General features: G+C 34.3%; 4 protein-coding genes across 4 annotated transcripts; 2 read left to right on the forward strand and 2 right to left on the reverse strand.

The window, feature by feature from the left end:
* Window positions 1–2,692: 2,692 nt before the first annotated feature.
* Window positions 2,693–6,090, forward strand: LOC100262298 (nudix hydrolase 15, mitochondrial). Its single transcript, XM_002276345.5, has 4 exons — window positions 2,693–3,156; window positions 3,520–3,662; window positions 5,554–5,673; window positions 5,759–6,090. The coding sequence occupies exons 1-4, from the start codon at window positions 2,796–2,798 to the stop codon at window positions 5,981–5,983; spliced, it is 849 nt and encodes a 282-aa protein (XP_002276381.1). The 5' UTR covers window positions 2,693–2,795; the 3' UTR covers window positions 5,984–6,090.
* A 1,929-nt stretch (window positions 6,091–8,019) lies between these two features.
* LOC100241801 (nudix hydrolase 15, mitochondrial) lies at window positions 8,020–9,685 on the forward strand. The gene is made up of 4 exons (XM_002276302.4): window positions 8,020–8,464; window positions 8,559–8,701; window positions 9,109–9,228; window positions 9,308–9,685. Exons 1-4 carry the CDS (start codon window positions 8,248–8,250, stop codon window positions 9,509–9,511), a joined length of 684 nt encoding a protein of 227 aa, XP_002276338.3. The 5' UTR covers window positions 8,020–8,247; the 3' UTR covers window positions 9,512–9,685.
* Window positions 9,686–11,822: 2,137 nt separating this feature from the next.
* LOC100267459 (magnesium-chelatase subunit ChlI, chloroplastic) lies at window positions 11,823–14,006 on the reverse strand. Its single transcript, XM_002276226.5, has 3 exons — window positions 13,690–14,006; window positions 13,370–13,485; window positions 11,823–13,097 (listed from the first exon to the last, which is right to left on the reverse strand). The coding sequence occupies exons 1-3, from the start codon at window positions 13,799–13,801 to the stop codon at window positions 12,045–12,047; spliced, it is 1,281 nt and encodes a 426-aa protein (XP_002276262.1). The 5' UTR covers window positions 13,802–14,006; the 3' UTR covers window positions 11,823–12,044.
* A 1,077-nt stretch (window positions 14,007–15,083) lies between these two features.
* LOC100246928 (spermidine sinapoyl-CoA acyltransferase) lies at window positions 15,084–17,303 on the reverse strand. The gene is made up of 2 exons (XM_002271877.5): window positions 16,342–17,303; window positions 15,084–15,717 (listed from the first exon to the last, which is right to left on the reverse strand). Exons 1-2 carry the CDS (start codon window positions 17,145–17,147, stop codon window positions 15,183–15,185), a joined length of 1,341 nt encoding a protein of 446 aa, XP_002271913.1. The 5' UTR covers window positions 17,148–17,303; the 3' UTR covers window positions 15,084–15,182.
* Window positions 17,304–19,587: the final 2,284 nt, after the last annotated feature.

The raw sequence follows: 19,587 nt of genomic DNA on the forward strand, positions 1-19,587 counted from the left end.
ATGTAGTCCAACATCCTTATAGCCTAGCCAAGCGGGGCTTGAAACTATTCATATTGTGTTTGGTGGTTCATGGTCACTTATTGGTAGGTGGCTCTTGTAACGTTTGTGAAGCAAGCTCCTTGCTATGTTTCTCTTTTCTTGCACAACACTAGTCGCCTTGTCAGGGTTGTGCATACTCCATATAGGCTTACTTTGTGGCTCTTCTATCCAAGGATATGAAGGGTGGACGAGGTCAACTGCTTTCGACATCTCAACCCCATTAGACACTAGTTACTTAGATTGTTCTACATCGTTTTGACCTACTGGTAGCGGCCTTTAGCCTAAGGTTATGAGGTTGCCATATGAGCCTAGACAACTATACTAACCTAAGCGACCCACGCTTCACAATGAAGCTTCTTAGTGGTTCTACATATTTACTCTATCTGAGATGAGTATTTTGCCATCTATGCTTCTATCATCTTTTGCATTACGACCAAGCATTCATCCACAATTAGAATGGGAGCTTGTTCTTCCTCCATATTGCTCATGGCTTGGGTGCTCCTCATGACACTTTTATAGCCTCTTGTCCATTTCCACAGACAACACTAATTGCTAGTGCATGGACTTCCAAAGTGGGTTTTACTAATGAGTATGCCCAACAACACCTTGTCCTATGGTTAGTGATCTTACAAACCATTAAGCTCCTTCAAGATGAATTCCTAAACACAAAGGTAGCAGGGTAAAGGCTTAACTGTCCTTCCAATGATCAAATTAGCAGTATAGGTTCAACTGATGAGACTTTACAAGAAAGAATTGGCTATAGAGTGGCAACCCGTCTTTCATACACAATGGGAAGCGAGAAGATGAGAGTGAGGGATCTATAGAATTAGTGTGAGGAGGAATAGGCTTGCCTTTGTCAGCTTATGAATGCCTTTATGTAGGTCATCCTAACCCTAGTTGTTTAACTTTCGTTGGATTAGTGGTCACTATGTTGGCGTACAAGCATTATGATAGGAGCTCCATTGGTTAGGTGGTTACAACTTTTCAAGAGGCGCCTGATCTTCTATGCTAAGGCTGCCATTAGGTGGTTAGGGTTCTTTCATCTAGCAGTCATCGAAATTTTAAGGATTGCGTCCCACAGGTGGGATACATCTCTAACTGTAGCTTTTAGATTGTACCCACCTTGGACAATGGAGGGGCTCAACGTTTTTACATGCAACCCTCCTCAGAATTTGAATAGGTTGGGGGCTTTAGTCGGTCTCCTATGTCCGGTCATGAGGGTGTGCAGACGCTCCTTAGGAAGGGTTTATAGGAGGCTCTTGAATATAAGCAAACAACCAAGACATAGGGGTCACTGTGACCTGCCTGGACATGACAAGGCAGGCCTAAAAGTGAGGCCCATATCTTACGACCTACTCGGGTCAAGACTCGTCCAAAAGGGAATTGGACCCATCAAGAATTATAGGGCTAATCCTATAGTTTTTTTTTTTTTTTTTTTTTAGTTTCTAATATATTTTTAATTTTTTTTTTATCAAAAAATAAAATGTTTTAGGTCATTTGAATAATATAAGTGTTCGATATTTTAAAGTTTGGTAAAGGGATTATTTAAATTTGTTAATGACCCAACCAAAGGAAATTATTTAAAATAATTTTGTTATTCTTCTCCCTTGCAAAAGTGCACCGACATGCCCACTCAGTTCCTTGTCCAACTTGCCAACCTAGAGTTTGATATGTCAAAGTTTTGGTCGGTTGGCGGGAAAACTTATGATCAATATTTTATGCTGCTGTCATTAGATCTTATGGTAAGTTATTTATTAAGAAGAGTCATGTAATTATTTAAATAAATTTTAGTTAGTTAAATAATTTAAAATAATTAATTTTCTAGAATGGTATAACTAAGGTGACGTTTGTTTTTTTACTTAATTCTAAATAGAATTTTATTGTTTAATAGTATTAAGTATTAGATGGTTTGTTTTTTTAATATTTTTTTTTATTAAATATTAAAAAGTAAAAAAAAATTAATTTTTTTATTTAAAAAAAGTAAAATATTTTTACTTTTTCTATTTAGCAAAAAACACGTAATGTTTAAAAATAAATTATTTTCAATTAAAAGTTAAAAAAACAAACGGTCTTTTAAGCGTAAGTTAAGTTATGAAAAATAAAATTAAAAATTAAAAATATCAAGTCTTTGTTTTTTTAACTTTTTTTTTTTAAAAAGTAATTTATTTTTCAAGTTTAAGTTGTTTAGTTTTCTACTTTTTCACGATTTATTATAAAGTTTTGATTGAATAGAAAAAATAAAAATATTTTTTTAAATAAAAAAATTAAGTTTTATTTTTATTTTTATTGTTTAATAAAAATATATTATTAAAAAAATACACAACTTAATACATAACACCAACACTATTTAATTTTAAGTTCTATTTGGAATTAAATAAATTTTCATATCTTTTGTTTTTAAAAATAAATAAAAAATTTATATAGAATAAAGGAATTCTTAAATAATGACATTAAAATTATTATAATTTTAAAAAATTGATTAAAAATTAAAGTATTAAAAACTTTTTACGTATGTAAAATATTTTGCAATAATGTTTAAGTGGTATACTTATTTTTAAAAATGAAAAACAAAAAATGTATTCACATGAAATTTGTAATTTTATTTGATTCAAAAATTTTATTTATTTGTGAAATGTTATTGATAGAAATTGAAGGCTGAATAATTTTTTTGAACGATTTAATGACTTGAAAAAAGTTGAATGCTGTAGATGATGAGGTATTGAAAAGAAGAATAAAGCCCAAAAAGGTTGGATCAAATGATCTCGATTCTGAGAAGAGTACCATTAACCCTGTCGTCACCTGTCTACAAGATCATGGAATCTTCAAACATGGTGGGCGGATCACAACGGCTGCTCAACTTGGCTCGCCAGCTCCGCCTCTACAAGCCTTCGCCGCCGCCCTCCGACGATTATGACGACCTCGAGGAGCGGGGCAGTGAAGAGGCCGCCGGCAAGGTGGTTTCTCAAGTGGGTTTCGCTGAATCCGCCACCTCAGTTGAGTACGAAGGGAGGTTCAGGCCCAAGAGAGCTGCAGTTCTGATCTGTCTCTTTGAAGGGGATGCTGGGGATTTGCGTGTGATTCTCACGAAGCGGTCTTCTAAACTGTCCACACACTCGGGTCGGTGGCTTTTCTTGGGGAATCTGATTGGTTTGTGAGAAAAAGGAGAGAAAAATGAATTACACTTTCGGGGTTTTTGTTTGTTGCATTGGGGGTTTTGGATGTGTAAAATGAAATTTGGGAATTTAATTACTTTGGGAATGCGCGTTCGGTTCCCGAGAAAGCAAGGGCGATTTTGAATATTTTGTTTTGGGTTCTTGAAAGAAAATGAGAAAAATGAAAACGTCGCTTCAATTGAGCTGAAAAAGGTTGGAGGGTTTTGTTTTATAGGGTGATAGGGAATTCGGTTTCCTTTTTGTTTCTCCTTCATTTTTCAGACCCCCAGAAAGGGGCTAACGATGATTTAGGTGTCTATAATTGCAGGGGAAGTTTCGTTGCCTGGTGGGAAACAGGAGGAGGGTGATAAAGATGATGCTGATACAGCGACCAGGGAAGCCAACGAAGAGATTGGGTTGGACCCTTCCCTTGTAAATGTTGTAACTGTTCTTGAGCCATTCTTGTCTAAGGTAAGATGGATTTTTTATTTTTATTTTTAATATATAATATGATTTAAATGATTTGCATGCTATACTTTAATCAACCTGAAATTGGTACCAGTTTTCTGAGCCCAGTATCAGGCTTGCAAAAATTATGTAAAGATTGCAAAATTGCCTAATTTTGTGTGTTCAATGTTGAGGGTGAATTATACTTAAAAACTAGGAAAAGGCACCTGCAATTGTATGTGCTTTTCTCGTACATAATTGAAATTCAGAGGAAAAATATGTCTACATATGTGAAGAAGTATAACACAATATATGCACAATTTATGAAAGATACTAAGGTAAAAGAGGTAAATGTAAGCAGATATTGACTACTTAACCAAATGGCATTCATTCATCATAAGATCCATGAAGAAGTGCACTAAAACATTACTATTATTCCAAGATTTCCAAGTTCGCCAGTACCCTATCAATATATCAGAAATGGAGCTCAAACATGTACAAGTATGATTGATATATTTGTGGGAACCGAATGTGTAAATATGGCATTTTCAGGGTGTTAGTTAGTGTTAGTTTTGCAGGTCCATCATTACACCCATCTCAAAAGGGAAAAAGAGAATGTCATTAAAAACCTCATTTTTACTTCTAAAAGAAAGAAACAAGAGAACTGAGAATGATGCTAAGCAAGTGCCAAAAAAAAAAATTATATTGGAAGCGAAAAATAAATAAATAAATAAAAGAAAGAGAGTTGCTAACTGTATTTTATTAAAACGCCTTTTGAACAGCAGTACAATAATATTCTCTTTAACAAGTTCAAATATGGTTCCTCTTTTTTTTTCTTTTTTTCTTTTTTTGAAAAAGAAACTATTTAAAAAAGTCAATTATGCATGTTTTGGGTACAGTTTACAGTATATTATCACATGGTATGTTGTTTGTATGCCACCTGAAACACTTGAACTAGTCCTGAACTCTCGGCAACGCTTCTGATATATGGATCAGAAATTCTGTGGAGTAGTGACTCATTCAAATCGATGACAAGGAAATATAAGTAAATGGCATGACACGAGGATTTTTGAGAGGTTTGATACTTGAAACAGGACATTATAAGACTCTAGGAATGAACATCTTTACAGACTAACTAGCAAGAATACCTCAGTTAATGTTCCTGGTCTTCCAGTATTCTTCAAAATGATAATCATGTGAGATGCCTCATATTGATAAACTCATTTCTTAATAGCTTCCACTTCATATGGCTTTAGTGTTGGGTCTCAGTTATCTATATTGCTTTGCTGTTGGGTGTATGCTAACAATTTATCTAGGATTATAAGTTGACTATGCATCTTTATTTGTGGTGATATGGTTTTATTGTGTTTAATTCCCAGGATAAAAAATGGTAAAGAATTGATTCACTGAATGAGCTGTGTTCTCCTGGAGGACAATGTTGTGAGCTTTTACATGTTGAATGTTATATGACTGCTGCAATTTTGTCATAAGAAATTGTTTGAGAAACATGGTGCTTGTCAATGTCATATGTGTGCTCCTTCATTCTCCTCTCCAACTCTCTACATTTTTCTCTTTATGTTTTTTATTTGGCTCTCCTTGAGACATTGTAGTAACTGGTTATGGGTTTACTTGATTTCTGTTGCGAAACTGAACATGTAATGACAATTGCTGGTTCTACTCACACCACATCAATCAGATCATTTTTTTTTTCCTTCAAGCAACCATTGTTTGTAAAATGAGACCCTTTTTGGTTTCATGGATTATTATCTAGGCATGGCATGCACATTGCATAAGCTTGGCCTTGGAGTTACATGTGGCTATTTCATATTCGGAGTGTGCAGCAACTTAGTTGTTCCTTGGTTGTGTTATATGCCAATTGCTTTTGTTTTGACCAACCCCGTTGTTTTCCATGCAGCACCTCCTAAGGGTTGTTCCTGTTATTGGCATACTTTCTGATAAGAAAGCATTTGAACCTGCCCCCAATGCTGATGAAGTGGATGCGGTATTTGATGCCCCTTTGGAGATGTTCATCAAGGTTTAGCTTTAATTCCATTTTTCCCATCACAATTATCAAAGTCATTGTTTCTCTGACTTGTTTTATGTTGACATGCTTGATTCAGGATGAAAATAGGAGATCAGAGGAAAGAGAGTGGATGGGACAGAAGTATTTGATTCATTTCTTCGACTACGAAATGGAGAATAAGAAGTATTTAATATGGGGTCTAACCGCAGGGATCTTGATTAGAGCCGCCTCAGTTGTGTTCCAGCAGCCACCAGCCTTTCTGGAGCAGAAGCCTAATTTTAAGGTTCCTAGGGGTGTAGACAAAGATACTATAATGCCTTAAAAATTCAAAATAAATTTCATTAGATATGATTCTTATTGTTGTGATTTTCTGTGCAATAAAACACATGACAAGGCCTATTGATAACACTTAAATTGCTTTGGATAAGTGACCAAATGGTACTCAATTTTCACTCACAGTCCTTTCCCTTCACCTTGCCTCTGGTCAGTCTCCGGAGGCATCAGAGAAAATTTGATTGTCATGACACCTAATGCCTAAGTTATTGTTGTAGGACCTTTTTTCCAAGCTCCTGAAGCTTATTTGGTTGTGCCTTTGTTCAACTTCATGATTCAATAAATTGAACCCAGTTATAAATCAAGTCATTGATGAAATTAAGTTGTATATTTTCTTTCTATCTTTCTTCCATAGAATGAGATATCAAATGACCTTCCATGTCCAAATATTTTAATTGCTAATCATAATATGAAAACATGTTAAATTATTTATTGAATGCATTCATCCCTTTTCTTGAATTATAAGATGTTTTGGGTGACTTGATTTTGGTTTCTTAGTATTACTTTTCTTATAATTTTTAATTATTAATGTGATTAATAAAGCAGAAAAATAGTGATTCTCAGCTTTTTGCAATCATTTTCATAAGAGCTTAAAGGATTTTCAGAAGTTACTTTTCAATATGTTCTAAATTATTCCATAGGTTTTCAAATAATTTATAAAATACTACTTTTACACTTAAAACAAATATTTAATATTGAACAAATTATCATCAATTATTTTTAATTTCCTTATTAATATTATTATCCACAAAAATATTTAACATTGTACTTAATAAATGAGTATTATATTTTATTATTGACTAAATGGGTGTTTGGTAAATCAATTTAATAACTTAAAGTAAGTTAATAACTTAATTTAAATTATTAAATAAATTAAATATATTTAGAAAAATAATATTTAAATAATAAATAAAATCAATTAATCTATTCTTAAGTCTATATTTTTATTTTATTTTTTTACCCTTATGTATTCTAATTACCTCCATAATCTCTTTTGCTAATTTACGACCTTCATTGTTATTTAACTTTTTTGTCATAGTTATAATTTTTTAAGATAAATATGTTAATTTGATGATTATGAATAAATTTTAAGTTAATTTTATTAAACAATCTTAATACTTAAAATAAAAATTAAGTGATAAGCTTTATATCAATAATTTAAGTATAATTTAACTTAAAATCAACTTAAGTCATTAAGTTTTACCAAATATCCCTAAACTATTTTACTAAATTATAAATTATAACGTAAGACTATAAATTTTATTATCTAATGAATATATAAAATTATTTTATAGTGTGGATAAGTTTAACTTTTACCTTTAATAATTATTAATACATGTGGATGAATTTTTATTGTAATTGTGATAGTTAAATATTATACAATTAAAATTTATCAAAATGATGCAATTTATACAATTAAAATTTATGGAAATGATGTGATTCATTTTTCTACTTCAAATAGTAATTATATTATTTTTGGTATTTTCAATATTTCATCCAATATTTTCTATAAATAAATTGAAATTATAAGAAATAATTTATTAATACAATTCTCAATTAATAATTAATACATCACCATTTTAATTTATTACAATGTATACTTATTTTAATTTATTTTCATATTTTTTAAAAAGTGTAATTACATTTACAATTAATTAAAATGATTAATTTTTTTTCCACTTCAAATACAAATTATATTGCTTTTCACACTTTCAATATTTCATCCAAAATTTCCCACAAGTAATTTAAAATTAAAATAAAATTAATTAATTGTACAATTCTCAAATTACAAATTATATCACCATTTTAATTAGTTTATTTCAAATTTACATTTATTTTTCTTAAGGTCTTAGGTTTATCACTTTATATCCTACAAAATAAATTAAAACTTCTCTTTCATACAATTTTAATTTTTACAAAATATTAAATATTTTCCAACTTTTATAAAATAATTCCTGATATTATATAGTTGGTTGTTGTAAAGATTATATATTTTTGTGTTGGCATGGGATTGTTGACCGGTTGGTAACCTATAGAATGAGTTTTTCTTTCATTTTTTTTATTCACCTAGCATTCGACATGTGACTATAGCTATTGGTCCAATTTGGTTGGTATGGTACACAAAAGAAGACTTCGGTCCCATAGCATTGCCTACTCTATATAATATATATACATCTATATATACCTATTTCAGGCGCAGACCGGGCTCCCGCACAATCGAAAGACGGAACCGGGACTACTTGGAATCAAGTGATGGATTCTGAGGACCTGACGCTCAAAATCTTGGCAGAAGAGCTCCGTCTCTACAAACCTCCTCATTCCATTCCCATTCAACAATCCGGTTCAGATTCTGAATCTGCCAGGCGCAAACCCAATAGAGCCGCTGTTCTCATCTGCCTTTTCCAGGGCGAGAATGGCGATCTCCATGTGATTCTCACCAAGCGCTCTTCAACCCTCTCTTCTCACTCTGGTCAGATGCCTTCTTGAGTTTTTTTTTTTTTTTTTTCTGGTGCTAAAAGGTTCAAATTTGAGGTGATCCATCAACTGGGTTAGTTGGGTTTTAGGTGAGGTTTCGTTACCCGGTGGGAAAAGAGAGGAAGGTGATGCTGACGACATTGAGACTGCCATGAGGGAGGCTAAAGAGGAGATAGGTTTGGATCCTTCACTTGTGAATGCTGTTACTGTTCTCGAGCCTTTCGTAAACAAGGTACATCAGGGGTGTGCAACTCCATTTCTATGCATATATATTGAGGGAAGGCAAATGCTGAAAACTACTTAAAAACTGGATTTCTCTCTTTAACTAATTTGAGCTGCTTCTTTTTTTTTTTCGTTCCCTTGTTTTTCAATCAATGTCATCAATTAAACATGTGGAAATTTTGGAAGAGTAAGTCGATATCTTGGGATTTGTGGTGTGTTCTCAATCAGCCTTCAACAGGCTGTATTCACTCCAATCAAGACATTGGTCCAGTTAATTTGAGTTAAATTCATAGATAGGATTTGGGGAAGGTCAATTCACAAGGGTTAATTGCTTGAGAATAAGACCTATATCCTATGAAGCTATGAGGAAGTTGCAGAGGACGCATTAACCTAGTGATCTCCTTGTCTTCTTTGCAGCGTGGTATGATAGTAGTTCCTGTGGTTGGCATACTTTCTGATAAGAAAGCATTCGTTCCAGCTCCAAATGCTTCTGAAGTTGAAGCAGTATTTGATACTCCCTTAGAAATGTTCCTCAAGGTTTCACTCTCCCAATCAAGTTCCCAATCTATATATTATGCTTCCTGCATGACATTTACTCAATGATGATGGATTTCAGGATGAGAACCGGAGAGCAGAGGAGAGAGAATGGATGGGAGACAAGTATTTACTCCATTACTTCGATTATGAAGCAGAGAATGAGAGGTATGTGATCTGGGCTTTGACTGCTGGAATCTTGATTAGGACCGCATCAATTGTTTACCAGCGCCCACCAGCCTTTCTGGAGCGGAAGCCCAAATTCTGGAGCAGGATTGTTAACTAGGATATGGCACCATAAATCCAGAGAATTCCTTGAGGGAACTCTCTCGTGAGGTTGTTCTTCTCTTTATAGTCATTATTAGAATCCATGAAACTCACCATTCGGACTATCAACTTCAATATCATTGAAATGTAATTCAGATTCTGAATTCGCATATAATATCACGCTTTTCGCCAAGTTCAATGTTCTTGAGTTTACATAGGAACAGTCAGCCAGATGATCAAAAACCTTACATCCAGCAGGATGATTAGCTGGTGAGTATGAAGAAAAAACTTGGCTGAATTCAATGGTTGGCGGAATAATGTTCATGTGGCTCTTAGCTCTTCAGCTATTTCAAAACACAGGGCTTGTTAAGTCATGGAGTTGCACTGCAGGAATACGAATTCTCATGGTAGCTTGCGGGTGTGCAGAAAAATCATAAGCTCGCCATGAATTGGTATCAATGGACAATAAGTTAACTTTTATAGTTGTGAATGATTTCATGACTAAACAAGTTTAATTCATTTAATGGATCTCAATTTCAACACTTATCACTATATCAATTGTAAGTTAAACAAATTTAAAACATTCAGGATAAGAAATTAGTACGAGTTAAGTATTTTTTTTTTAATGAAACTTAACCATAGTTAAATTTTGGTAAGTATTTTGATTAAAAACTTAACCATAATTATAATACAGTTCAGATGACAAGTTATAATGAAAACTTAACTCTAATTAAATGAAATTTAATCCCAATAATGCATATCCTTAATAAAAATTTAACTTTGAGTAAGTTTTTGTAACTAAAACTTAACCTCAATGCAATTCAGATAAACATCTTGAATGAGAATGAGGACCATGAAAGAGAGCATTGTAAATAGGGCATTATGAGATACGAGGGGTCGGCCCTCATAGAGCTTCATGGACTGAGAAAGAAAAAGGGTAGTTTAAAGCCTGAATGAACCTTTATACATAATAAGCTAGAGAGGAACCATGGGAGAGACTTCATATTGTGCGACTTTGCAGGAGAAAGAGTTAAGAAAGTGTGTAAGCTAGAGAGGAATCATGGTGAAACTTCATAACATGTGAGTTTAATGAAGATAAAGTCATGGTGGTGAGAAAGAGTGAAAAAAAAAAAAAAGTGTAAGCTAGAGAGGAACCATGGTGAAACATTATAACCTTCTAAGACTCTCAACTAACCCAAAACAGCGGTAGAGGTATACTTCAGATAAGTTCCACTGTATGCTGGGATGAGAACTGCCACAGTTTGTTTATTTAAATACCCTCAGATGGCTATCAATTATTATCATTCTTATCTGTTTTCTCCTTCAAAAGTACCACTTCTAACTTCAGATGTCTATAATTATTTCAATGTTTCTTCCCAATCCTCAAAACAACCATCTCCAACCTATATTGATGCTTTTGATCAAATGGCTTCTGCATAAATCACATTCAGTTTGTTTGTAAAAGATGAACATATTGACTTTGATCTTTTGGGTAATCGTAACTAGTAAAAACAGGCTAGCAAAACTCAAGGGCTGGCTCCCTAATTCATAACCAGTGAGCTCCTACTGCCATCTATGGTTACCTGTCTCAGTTATTTTTTATTTAATGTTGATTTGTTTTCAAGAGTATTTCTCTCTGGAGTTCTAGAGATTGTCAAGAATACAACTTTCAATGCACAAAAGTTGAGTCATCTTTAAGAAATTTGGTCATCCAATGAATTGTCCGCCCTAGACATGCCAGCAAGGATTTAAAGGGTGATATACATCTTTGGCCCATTCCTTAATAAGTTAAGCTTGAAGACGAGTTAGTTTAACAAATTTGCATCTCTTCATACCTATGCCAACTAGTATGCAATGCATACCTGACCAATCTATTCTACATAAACTCAACTTTGGATAAAGAGTTCCTGATGATGTACTTATTCTAGTATGTCCTAATCTACTATAAATTTCTTGATCATATCTTCTACTGCTCACAGTAGTTCAACTTAAGAATTGCAAAATCCCATCTCAGAAGCTGATGGAAGGTTAAAAATACAGTTATAAACCTTGCCACCAAAAAATCAAGTTCCTACAGGAAGACTCGGTGAATTTGGGATCCCTAATTCTGCATGACATCACAGTAGAAGCTCAGCATGTTCTTATTTTGTGGTTGGTTACTGGATCTATTGAAACTGCTGACTTATTTTTAAAGTTGCATTTGAATGTAAAGCAAGCATGAGTAGTTCCAATTGGAAGAGGAAATGTATAAGTAATCAGCAGATTACGATAACTGAGGTACAAAAGTGACTCTAAAAAACTATGGACAAAAAGAACAGTATGCATATAGATTTTCCCTTCAACTGAACTCTTCATTGTTCCTGAACTTCATAGAAGTAAGCTTAAGACAAAGTTTAATGATAACACAAATAGTCTGTCTATACTCCACAAATCTCATATATGATTCGCTTGAAAAGAGAATGAAAATACCAAAAAGAAAAAAAAAATAAAAAATCAGAATAACAGAACTGCTCAATGAAAGTGACAGAAAAAGGGTCATTTATATACCTTGCTCAGCTAAACACCTCATAGAATTTCTCAATGACAAGTAATCCAGAGTCAATTGACTCCAAGGGATCCTTCCGAAGACGGTGTCTTAAGCAGTTTGGAATGACAGTAGCAATATCCTCTGCAGTTACATTATCTCTTCCCTTCAGAGCAGCCAGTGCTTTTGCTGCTCTATTTGTCACTATGTCCCCTCTTAATCCATCAACATTTAGCTCTGCACAAACCTTGGAGATTTTCACACGGAGATCATGATCAATCTGAACAGAGGAAAGATCACTCCTAGCAGAGGAAATTTGTTGCTGGAGCTTCTCTTGCTCGGCCTTATAAGAATCCCTGAATTCCTTGGGATTTTTGTCAAACCGAGCTCTCTCCTCCACAATCTTAACTCTGAGCTCTGCATCCCTCACAGTTCCCACTTGTGCATGCATTCCAAATCTGTCAAGTAGCTGTGGCCTGAGCTCCCCTTCCTCAGGGTTGCCTGAGCCAATGAGAATAAACCGAGCAGGATGTGAAATTGAAATTCCCTCTCTTTCAACAGTGTTCCATCCCGAGGCAGCAGAATCCAGAAGAACATCCACTAAATGATCATCCAGAAGGTTAACTTCATCCACATAAAGAATTCCCCTATTGGCTTTAGCAAGAAGCCCAGGCTCAAAAGCTTTCACACCCTCTGTCAGAGCCTTTTCAATGTCAATTGTCCCACAGACTCTATCTTCAGTTGCACCCAGTGGTAAATCAACCATGTTGATTTTGGTCATCACAATGGAAAGTAGCTCCCCTTTCAAAATGCTCTCCCTGACTTCCATGCCCATGGATTCTGGATCTTCTGGATCAGAGTTAAATGGGTCACCTGAAACCACTCTGATTTCTGGAAGCAAATCCACCAGGGACCTAACAGTAGTGGATTTTCCCGTTCCCCTATCACCCATGATCATCACCCCTCCAATCTTGGGATCTATCACATTTAGAAGAAGGCATAGCTTCATCTCATCTTGTCCTACTATAGCAGCAAATGGATACACTGGCCTCTGGCTTTCTTCAGCGGCAAGCTTTTGGGCCTGGAAATTCATTAAAGAAAAATTTATACAAACATGCCCGAAACAAATTCTTCAATATTTCACTATATCATTGTCTCCCAAGTAATTATTCCACGGATATAGTTTTTCCTATAAATTTAAAATAAGAAATAAATTTCATCCCAATCTTCTCAAACGTGCCTCAAACCCTAACGATAGCAGAAATACTAATAAAGAACTTTGATCTCACTATATCGTAATTCGTAAGTCATAACCTAAGAAACCCAGATTAGAAAAAAAAAAAAAAACCATACCTTTTCAGCAGGATTGATTTCAGTGGCAACATTGGAAACAGCAACATGGAACTGGGATCTGCCTTTCTTAAGCTGAACTCCAACCCCTCCATATAACTTCTTTCCATGACTCCGCCCTGCAATCAAACATTCAAAACATTTCCAACCCCATTAAGTTCCACTATTACCGCACACCACATCCGCACCGAAAAATCAACAAGGTGCAAATTTTTTTTACAAAGAAACAGCAAATATGATCTGGGTCAGAGCCACATGGGCATCCAACAAAATGATTTTGAAGAAAAATTTGAAGCGGGGTATGACCATTTCTTTAGACATACATGTACAAAGAGGGAGAGATAAAGAGGGAATGGAGGACTTGGAAGTAGAAGAGAGAGGTCTAGAAGCCAAGATTGCCGTTGAAGAAGAAGAAGTCCCAAAAATTCCTGCCATGTCTAAAGTGTCTGCGAATTGTGAGCGCCTCTGTTATGAGGCCTTGGTTCAACCTTCACCACTACACATGCTCCCGACTTGCGATTGGTCTGTTAGATGCGGATAAGATGATAGCGTTTCACCCTCTCCTTTCATCTTCTCGTATTTCTTCACTGAAAAATTGAAAATAAAAATATATGCTATGTTACTATTTACTTTCTCCAAGGACAAGCACGTGTATTGTACTATTGTGTTTTTATTTATTTATTCTTATTTTATTATGACATTTCTTTCTTAGAAAAAATAAAATGTAGAAAAGAATTAGGAGCTTAGGACAAACTATGCTTTATAAATTTTTAGCCCACTCTTGAAAAATGTAAGAAAAAATATATGAAAAAAAAAAGAAAAATTAAAATTACTAGATTATTTTTATATACTTCTTAAAACTCTTTTTATTTATATTTTTTAATATAAAATTAAATAATTTAAAAATACATACATATTTTATTACTTTAATTTTATTTTTTTATTATAGATCAAAAAACTATTTTTCTTAACATTTCTTTTCTTTTGCTTACTACTTTTCCATAATCAAACAAAAAATTTGGAGAGTTCAAATTATATGGACCTCTTATTTTTTTTGTCTAAATAAGTTTTGTTATATCTATTTTTTGGTTAACATAGCAAAAAATATGTTAAAGGTGGGATGAAAATACAAGGTCAAATGATGGTTCCAAAGATGCCTGAAGCCAAAAGCAAAAGATAGAAAATTACCTTTTTAGGTTATATTTGTATATATTTTTTATTTTTAAAAATAAATCCTCATATAAAAAGAAGGGGGAAAAAAAACTAAAAGCTGTGTACATATCTTACGTACTTGAAATATTTTTAAAAATTTTAGAATTTAAGTTTTTTTTTTTTTTCATTTCCTTGCATTTTTAAATATTAAAATTGTTTTGAGGAGCACAATGTTAATTTATTTTTTAATAAAAATTTATATTTTAAAAATTCAGAATAAGAATAGTATCCAAAGGCACCCCTAATTTCCTTTTGACTGACTGTTGTTCTCTTTAGAGGCAGGGCTTTCCAGTGGAAGGAGAACAGAATTTGGAATGCATGTGATATCATTGATTTATTAAGTCTTTGAAGAGGGCTATTTAGAGAGCTGCTTGCCCATGAAGCTGACAAAATTCTTGCGTTTCTTCTTCTCTTTATGAACTTAATTATGGTTTAGAGCAGCTTAACCTCCTAATCCTCAGTTACTGAGTCATATTTTCTTGCATTTTTCCCTCCGATGCCTTACTAACAGAAAGCAACAGAAAGCCCTGGTTTTTTATTATGCAACTGTAAGTACAACTACAAACAATAGATGAACCAGAGAGTCGTGACTTGTCCACTAAAGTCAAGGCAATCCAAATTGTTCATTGGTAAATTTCTCCATCTCTTGCCTGAAAGCATGCAGGGCATTCTCTGGCAAAGTTATTAAAACCTTGAACCCATCCTTGTTTCCAGCCTTGGCTGAAGAATAAGGCAAGAAGAAGCAAGGTTCCACGCTCCCAAGAAGGTGTCTGGAGAGTGGCAAAACAGTTACAGGACCTCCCCACCCAAAGTCCACTGTGGAATGGCCTAAATGCCTCCAGTCAGTGAATCCACTCACTCCCTTCCCTGCTGTGATCCCCTTTTCATAATTTAGCTCTTGGAAGTCTATGAATGAGCGGGCATACTCATCCGTGGCATTGCTTTTGCTTTTCTTGATCAGCTTGGCCGTTTCCCAGATGGGGTTTTCTATCAGCTCTTTGGCGCTAAGCTGCACGTACATGGGGACACAGCCATTGCCCCAGTAGCCGAGTGGTAGTGGCGGTTTCACTAGCTTTCTTATGTTGATTGAATATGCAAACTTCACTTTCTCATGGCAGGGAACTCCAGAGGCTTTAACCCTGTTCCACCAACCAATAACCCAAGTAAAGGACAAAGACAGAACTAGTGGTGGTGGCATATGGCCAACGCCCAATAATCAATTTGGTGTGACAAGTAGTATATGTAGATACTCGGGAGAAATTACTTCCATGGGAAACTGACTTTAGTGTTGTAGAGTTTGACAAAACAAAAGTACCAAAATTGGTCACAAGCGATAAAGCAATAGAAATACATCAAGAATTATAACTGACGAACAAAACAATACAAAGAAGGAATGTAAACAATTAGACATATATCCCACATAGTTCTCCTATATTCCATCCATTAAAGCCAGTTAAAAGTAACTTCTTTTAGAAAATCTAAAAATGAAATCCAAGGTGATAGACATCACTTCCAAATTCCCCACAACAGATTCGTCAAAATATTGTGGGATGGGAAATCTTAGAGGCCTAGCTCAGGTGTGAGGGGACTGGCGTGGGCAAAGGAGCTCTAAGTCAAATTCTGTATTAGCAAATAGTGTTTAAGAAATCAAACTGAACTTACGCCAATTCCTATGTGGCAATGACATAAAATTTAAGAGTTTTGAGTTTGAAGTTGGTGCTGGAATAGGATAAACACATAATCACAAAGCAACATTGACAAACCTGGCTCTCCATAGGAATGCACCCAAAGCTTCAAACGTAGTAAAGCTCACCCCTGATTTTTCCAACAGCAGAGCCTTGTAGCGGTCTAAACACCCATCCCTCACATGAAAACACTCCCTAGCAACTGCTTCACTGGACTTACCGTACGGTGAAGACCCCTTCTCAAAACACAAAACCTCCTCAAACGGCACCTCCACCCGCGGCGGCTCTCTTGGACCTAGGAAACTCCCACGCTCCCAAACCGGCTCAACAGATATCCGACTCGCCCCCCGAGCCAACTCAGCCACGGCGTTGAAAAACTGAGTTGCACCAAGTCCGTCGCACATCGCATGGTGAATCGAAGCCCCGAGACAGTACCCACCGCACGCGAACACCGTCAACTGTAACACGAACGGCGTCACCAAGCCCTCCTCCGGTCTGGGGTCAGGCACCAACTGTTCGACGAAATGCCGATCCGGCTCGTCCAGGTAGTTCACCGACTCAAGCGAGCAGTCCGCCGCGGCGCGAACAAAGGGGACTGCTTTCCCTGCGGCGCAAAACAGCTCGAGACGGTCGTCGCTTCGGCGCCGAAGAGAGCCGGTGAAAGGGTAGTAATAAACGAGTGCGTCGGAGAGTGCGGCAGAAATGACGCGGAAGGGGTCGGAGGGGTGGTTGCTCGCGGCTGTGCTGGTGTAGGCCCGGACGTAGCGGAAGCTGACGTGGAGATTGCGGTCGGTGTCGAGATGGGAGAGGGGGAGAACGTGGTCGTGTTCGAAGGGTGGGCGAGAAGGGAAGACGAGAGCGGTCTCCGAAGCGCAAACTTCCATGGTTGGTGATGCAGCTTAATGGTTTGTTGTAGATTTATGGGCTCTGCAACTGTATGCGCCACCAATCCCAGAGGGAGAAAACGCAGCGTCGATGATGAGGTGGAAGGAGCAACGTGGACCATGCCGTAGCCTCCACTTCTGCTGCACGCGAAAGTCACCTTCCAACTACCACCTCTTACCGGATCGGGTTGGCCCGACCTGACAAATATAGTAAAGAGGGTAACATGTTTCACGCCCCAAAACCTACTCCATGGACATTAGGATAATTTCACACTTCAAGCTCAAAGACTCAAAGGAAAAATAATACAAATATTTGTCTTGTAATTGAAAATTGTCGATTATCAAATTTATGTTTAGAGTAGTAAAATAAATAAATCTATAACTCTCAATTTTTAACTTTTAAAATTAACACATCAATCAAAATGTTATTGTCTAAATAACTCCAAATTCAAATAATTCTAACAAAAACTAAAATTTAATGTCTAAATAATGTACATAAGAAAGTTTGAACCAAAATCCTAATAAAGAAAAAATTTTCCAACCTAGCCATCACTCCTCGCTCGAACTGAAAGTACTTGAAAAATTATCAACGAATGGACATGGGCTCAAAGCCTAACAAGGAACATTAATACAGTTTTATGAATAAAAAAGTTTCAATCATACTTACAAATAGTAGATTTAGTGTAAAATCATTTTCATAAAAACATTTGAGTACAAATATGCTAATAAATTTTAAAGTGTTTAACTAAATATTTTGATATATATCAAAATCATTTCATATCCATTTTAAATCAAATACATTTTAATTGTTTTCACTTTGATTATCAAATAACAAATAATGTCTAATTAGGTAAGATTTTACAAATAAGTGACTAGTTTCAAATTTGTTCTATTTAAGGTGAACAAAACCAAATATCAACAATTATAACTCGTTGACTATAGTCATAAGGTCAACTATTATAACCCGTTTACTAAGGCCATAAAAATATCAACAATTATAACATGTTGACTAAGGTCATTGAAATGTTAACAATTATAACACGTTAACTAGGGTCATAGGAATGTCAACATTTTTAACCCGTTGACTAGGGTCATAGAAATCAGAGTTAAACACTTCATTTCATTAATTCAAACTTACAAAACAAAATATCATATTTCCAAAATTTTCATTTTTCATAAACAAATAAAATGTCCAAACATATTTTTCATACAAAACATATCTTTGATCCATGCATAAAAATAAAAATAACATTTTTACATATTTCAAAATATAATATAAAAAGAAAATCATTTCCTTTTACAAAATTTGCATTAATTTCCCTTACCTTGAAGAAACACTGAAATTCATGAAGAATTTAGTTTGAAGAATTCACTCATCATCTAACATAATATCATATACAATATTTCTTATTGATTATTTATCTAGAGATATAAATTTGACAATCCTAACAATATTTTACATAGTTCTTAGTAATTCTAATTAATTTCCTATGTTAACATTATTAAAAATAATATTATTTTCAACTTCCGAAACAATAATAAATTAATTTAATGAGTTTCCAAATTTTTATAAAATTCATATTCCTCTCTAATTTTGTCATAACTATTTATTTATTTATATGCTTAAATTAAATTAAAACTTGTACAAAAACTATTATTATTATTATTATTAATCTCAATATTCTCTCTTACTTAACAAAATACTCCACCAACTCCACTCATTATTATTATTATTATCATTTTAATTTATTCCACTACCACTCTTTCATCATTTGGCTCTCACGGTTAGATTGTGTTTTCGTTTTTGTTTTGTTTTTTTTTTTTTCACTCAACAATCTCATTTTTGTTTTTCTTTTCTTTTTCTTCCTTTTTTTTTTTTTTAAATTGTCGCCCCAACATACCATCTCAAATTCCAAAATCCAAAAACCCTACATATTATTATTATTATTATTTCAATCTAAAGCCTACACAAATGATTTATTTATTTTCTAAATCTAAAATTTCTCTTCTTCCACTAATTTTTTATTCATTTATTTTTTATTCAATTGAAATTTTCATATTTTCATCAATAAATTAATCTACATTCATAAATTTCCAATATTTTGGTCTAAAAAAAATTAAATAAACAAACCCTAATTTATATTAGGATTTCTAAAGTATTCAAATCTAATTAATGAATATAAAATACTAATCCGATAATTAAAATCTTACTTGAAAAGTTGATATTCAAACCTTAAACCTCAAAATCTTCAACCTTATGCTCTATAATCTTTTTGATCTTCATGTAAAAGGGTTTTCTGAATAGAGAAGATAGAGAAAAATCTAATTTATACCTAAGGCTTTTAAAAGCGAAAGACTTTTCTATCCGTATTAGATTAATTAATTTAATTAATTAATTTTTAAATTATGATTTTACTACTAAATTGGGTTTGGGGTATTA

Source organism: Vitis vinifera, chromosome 10 (genome assembly GCF_030704535.1).
Source record: "Vitis vinifera cultivar Pinot Noir 40024 chromosome 10, ASM3070453v1".
Taxonomy (NCBI): domain Eukaryota; kingdom Viridiplantae; phylum Streptophyta; class Magnoliopsida; order Vitales; family Vitaceae; genus Vitis; species Vitis vinifera.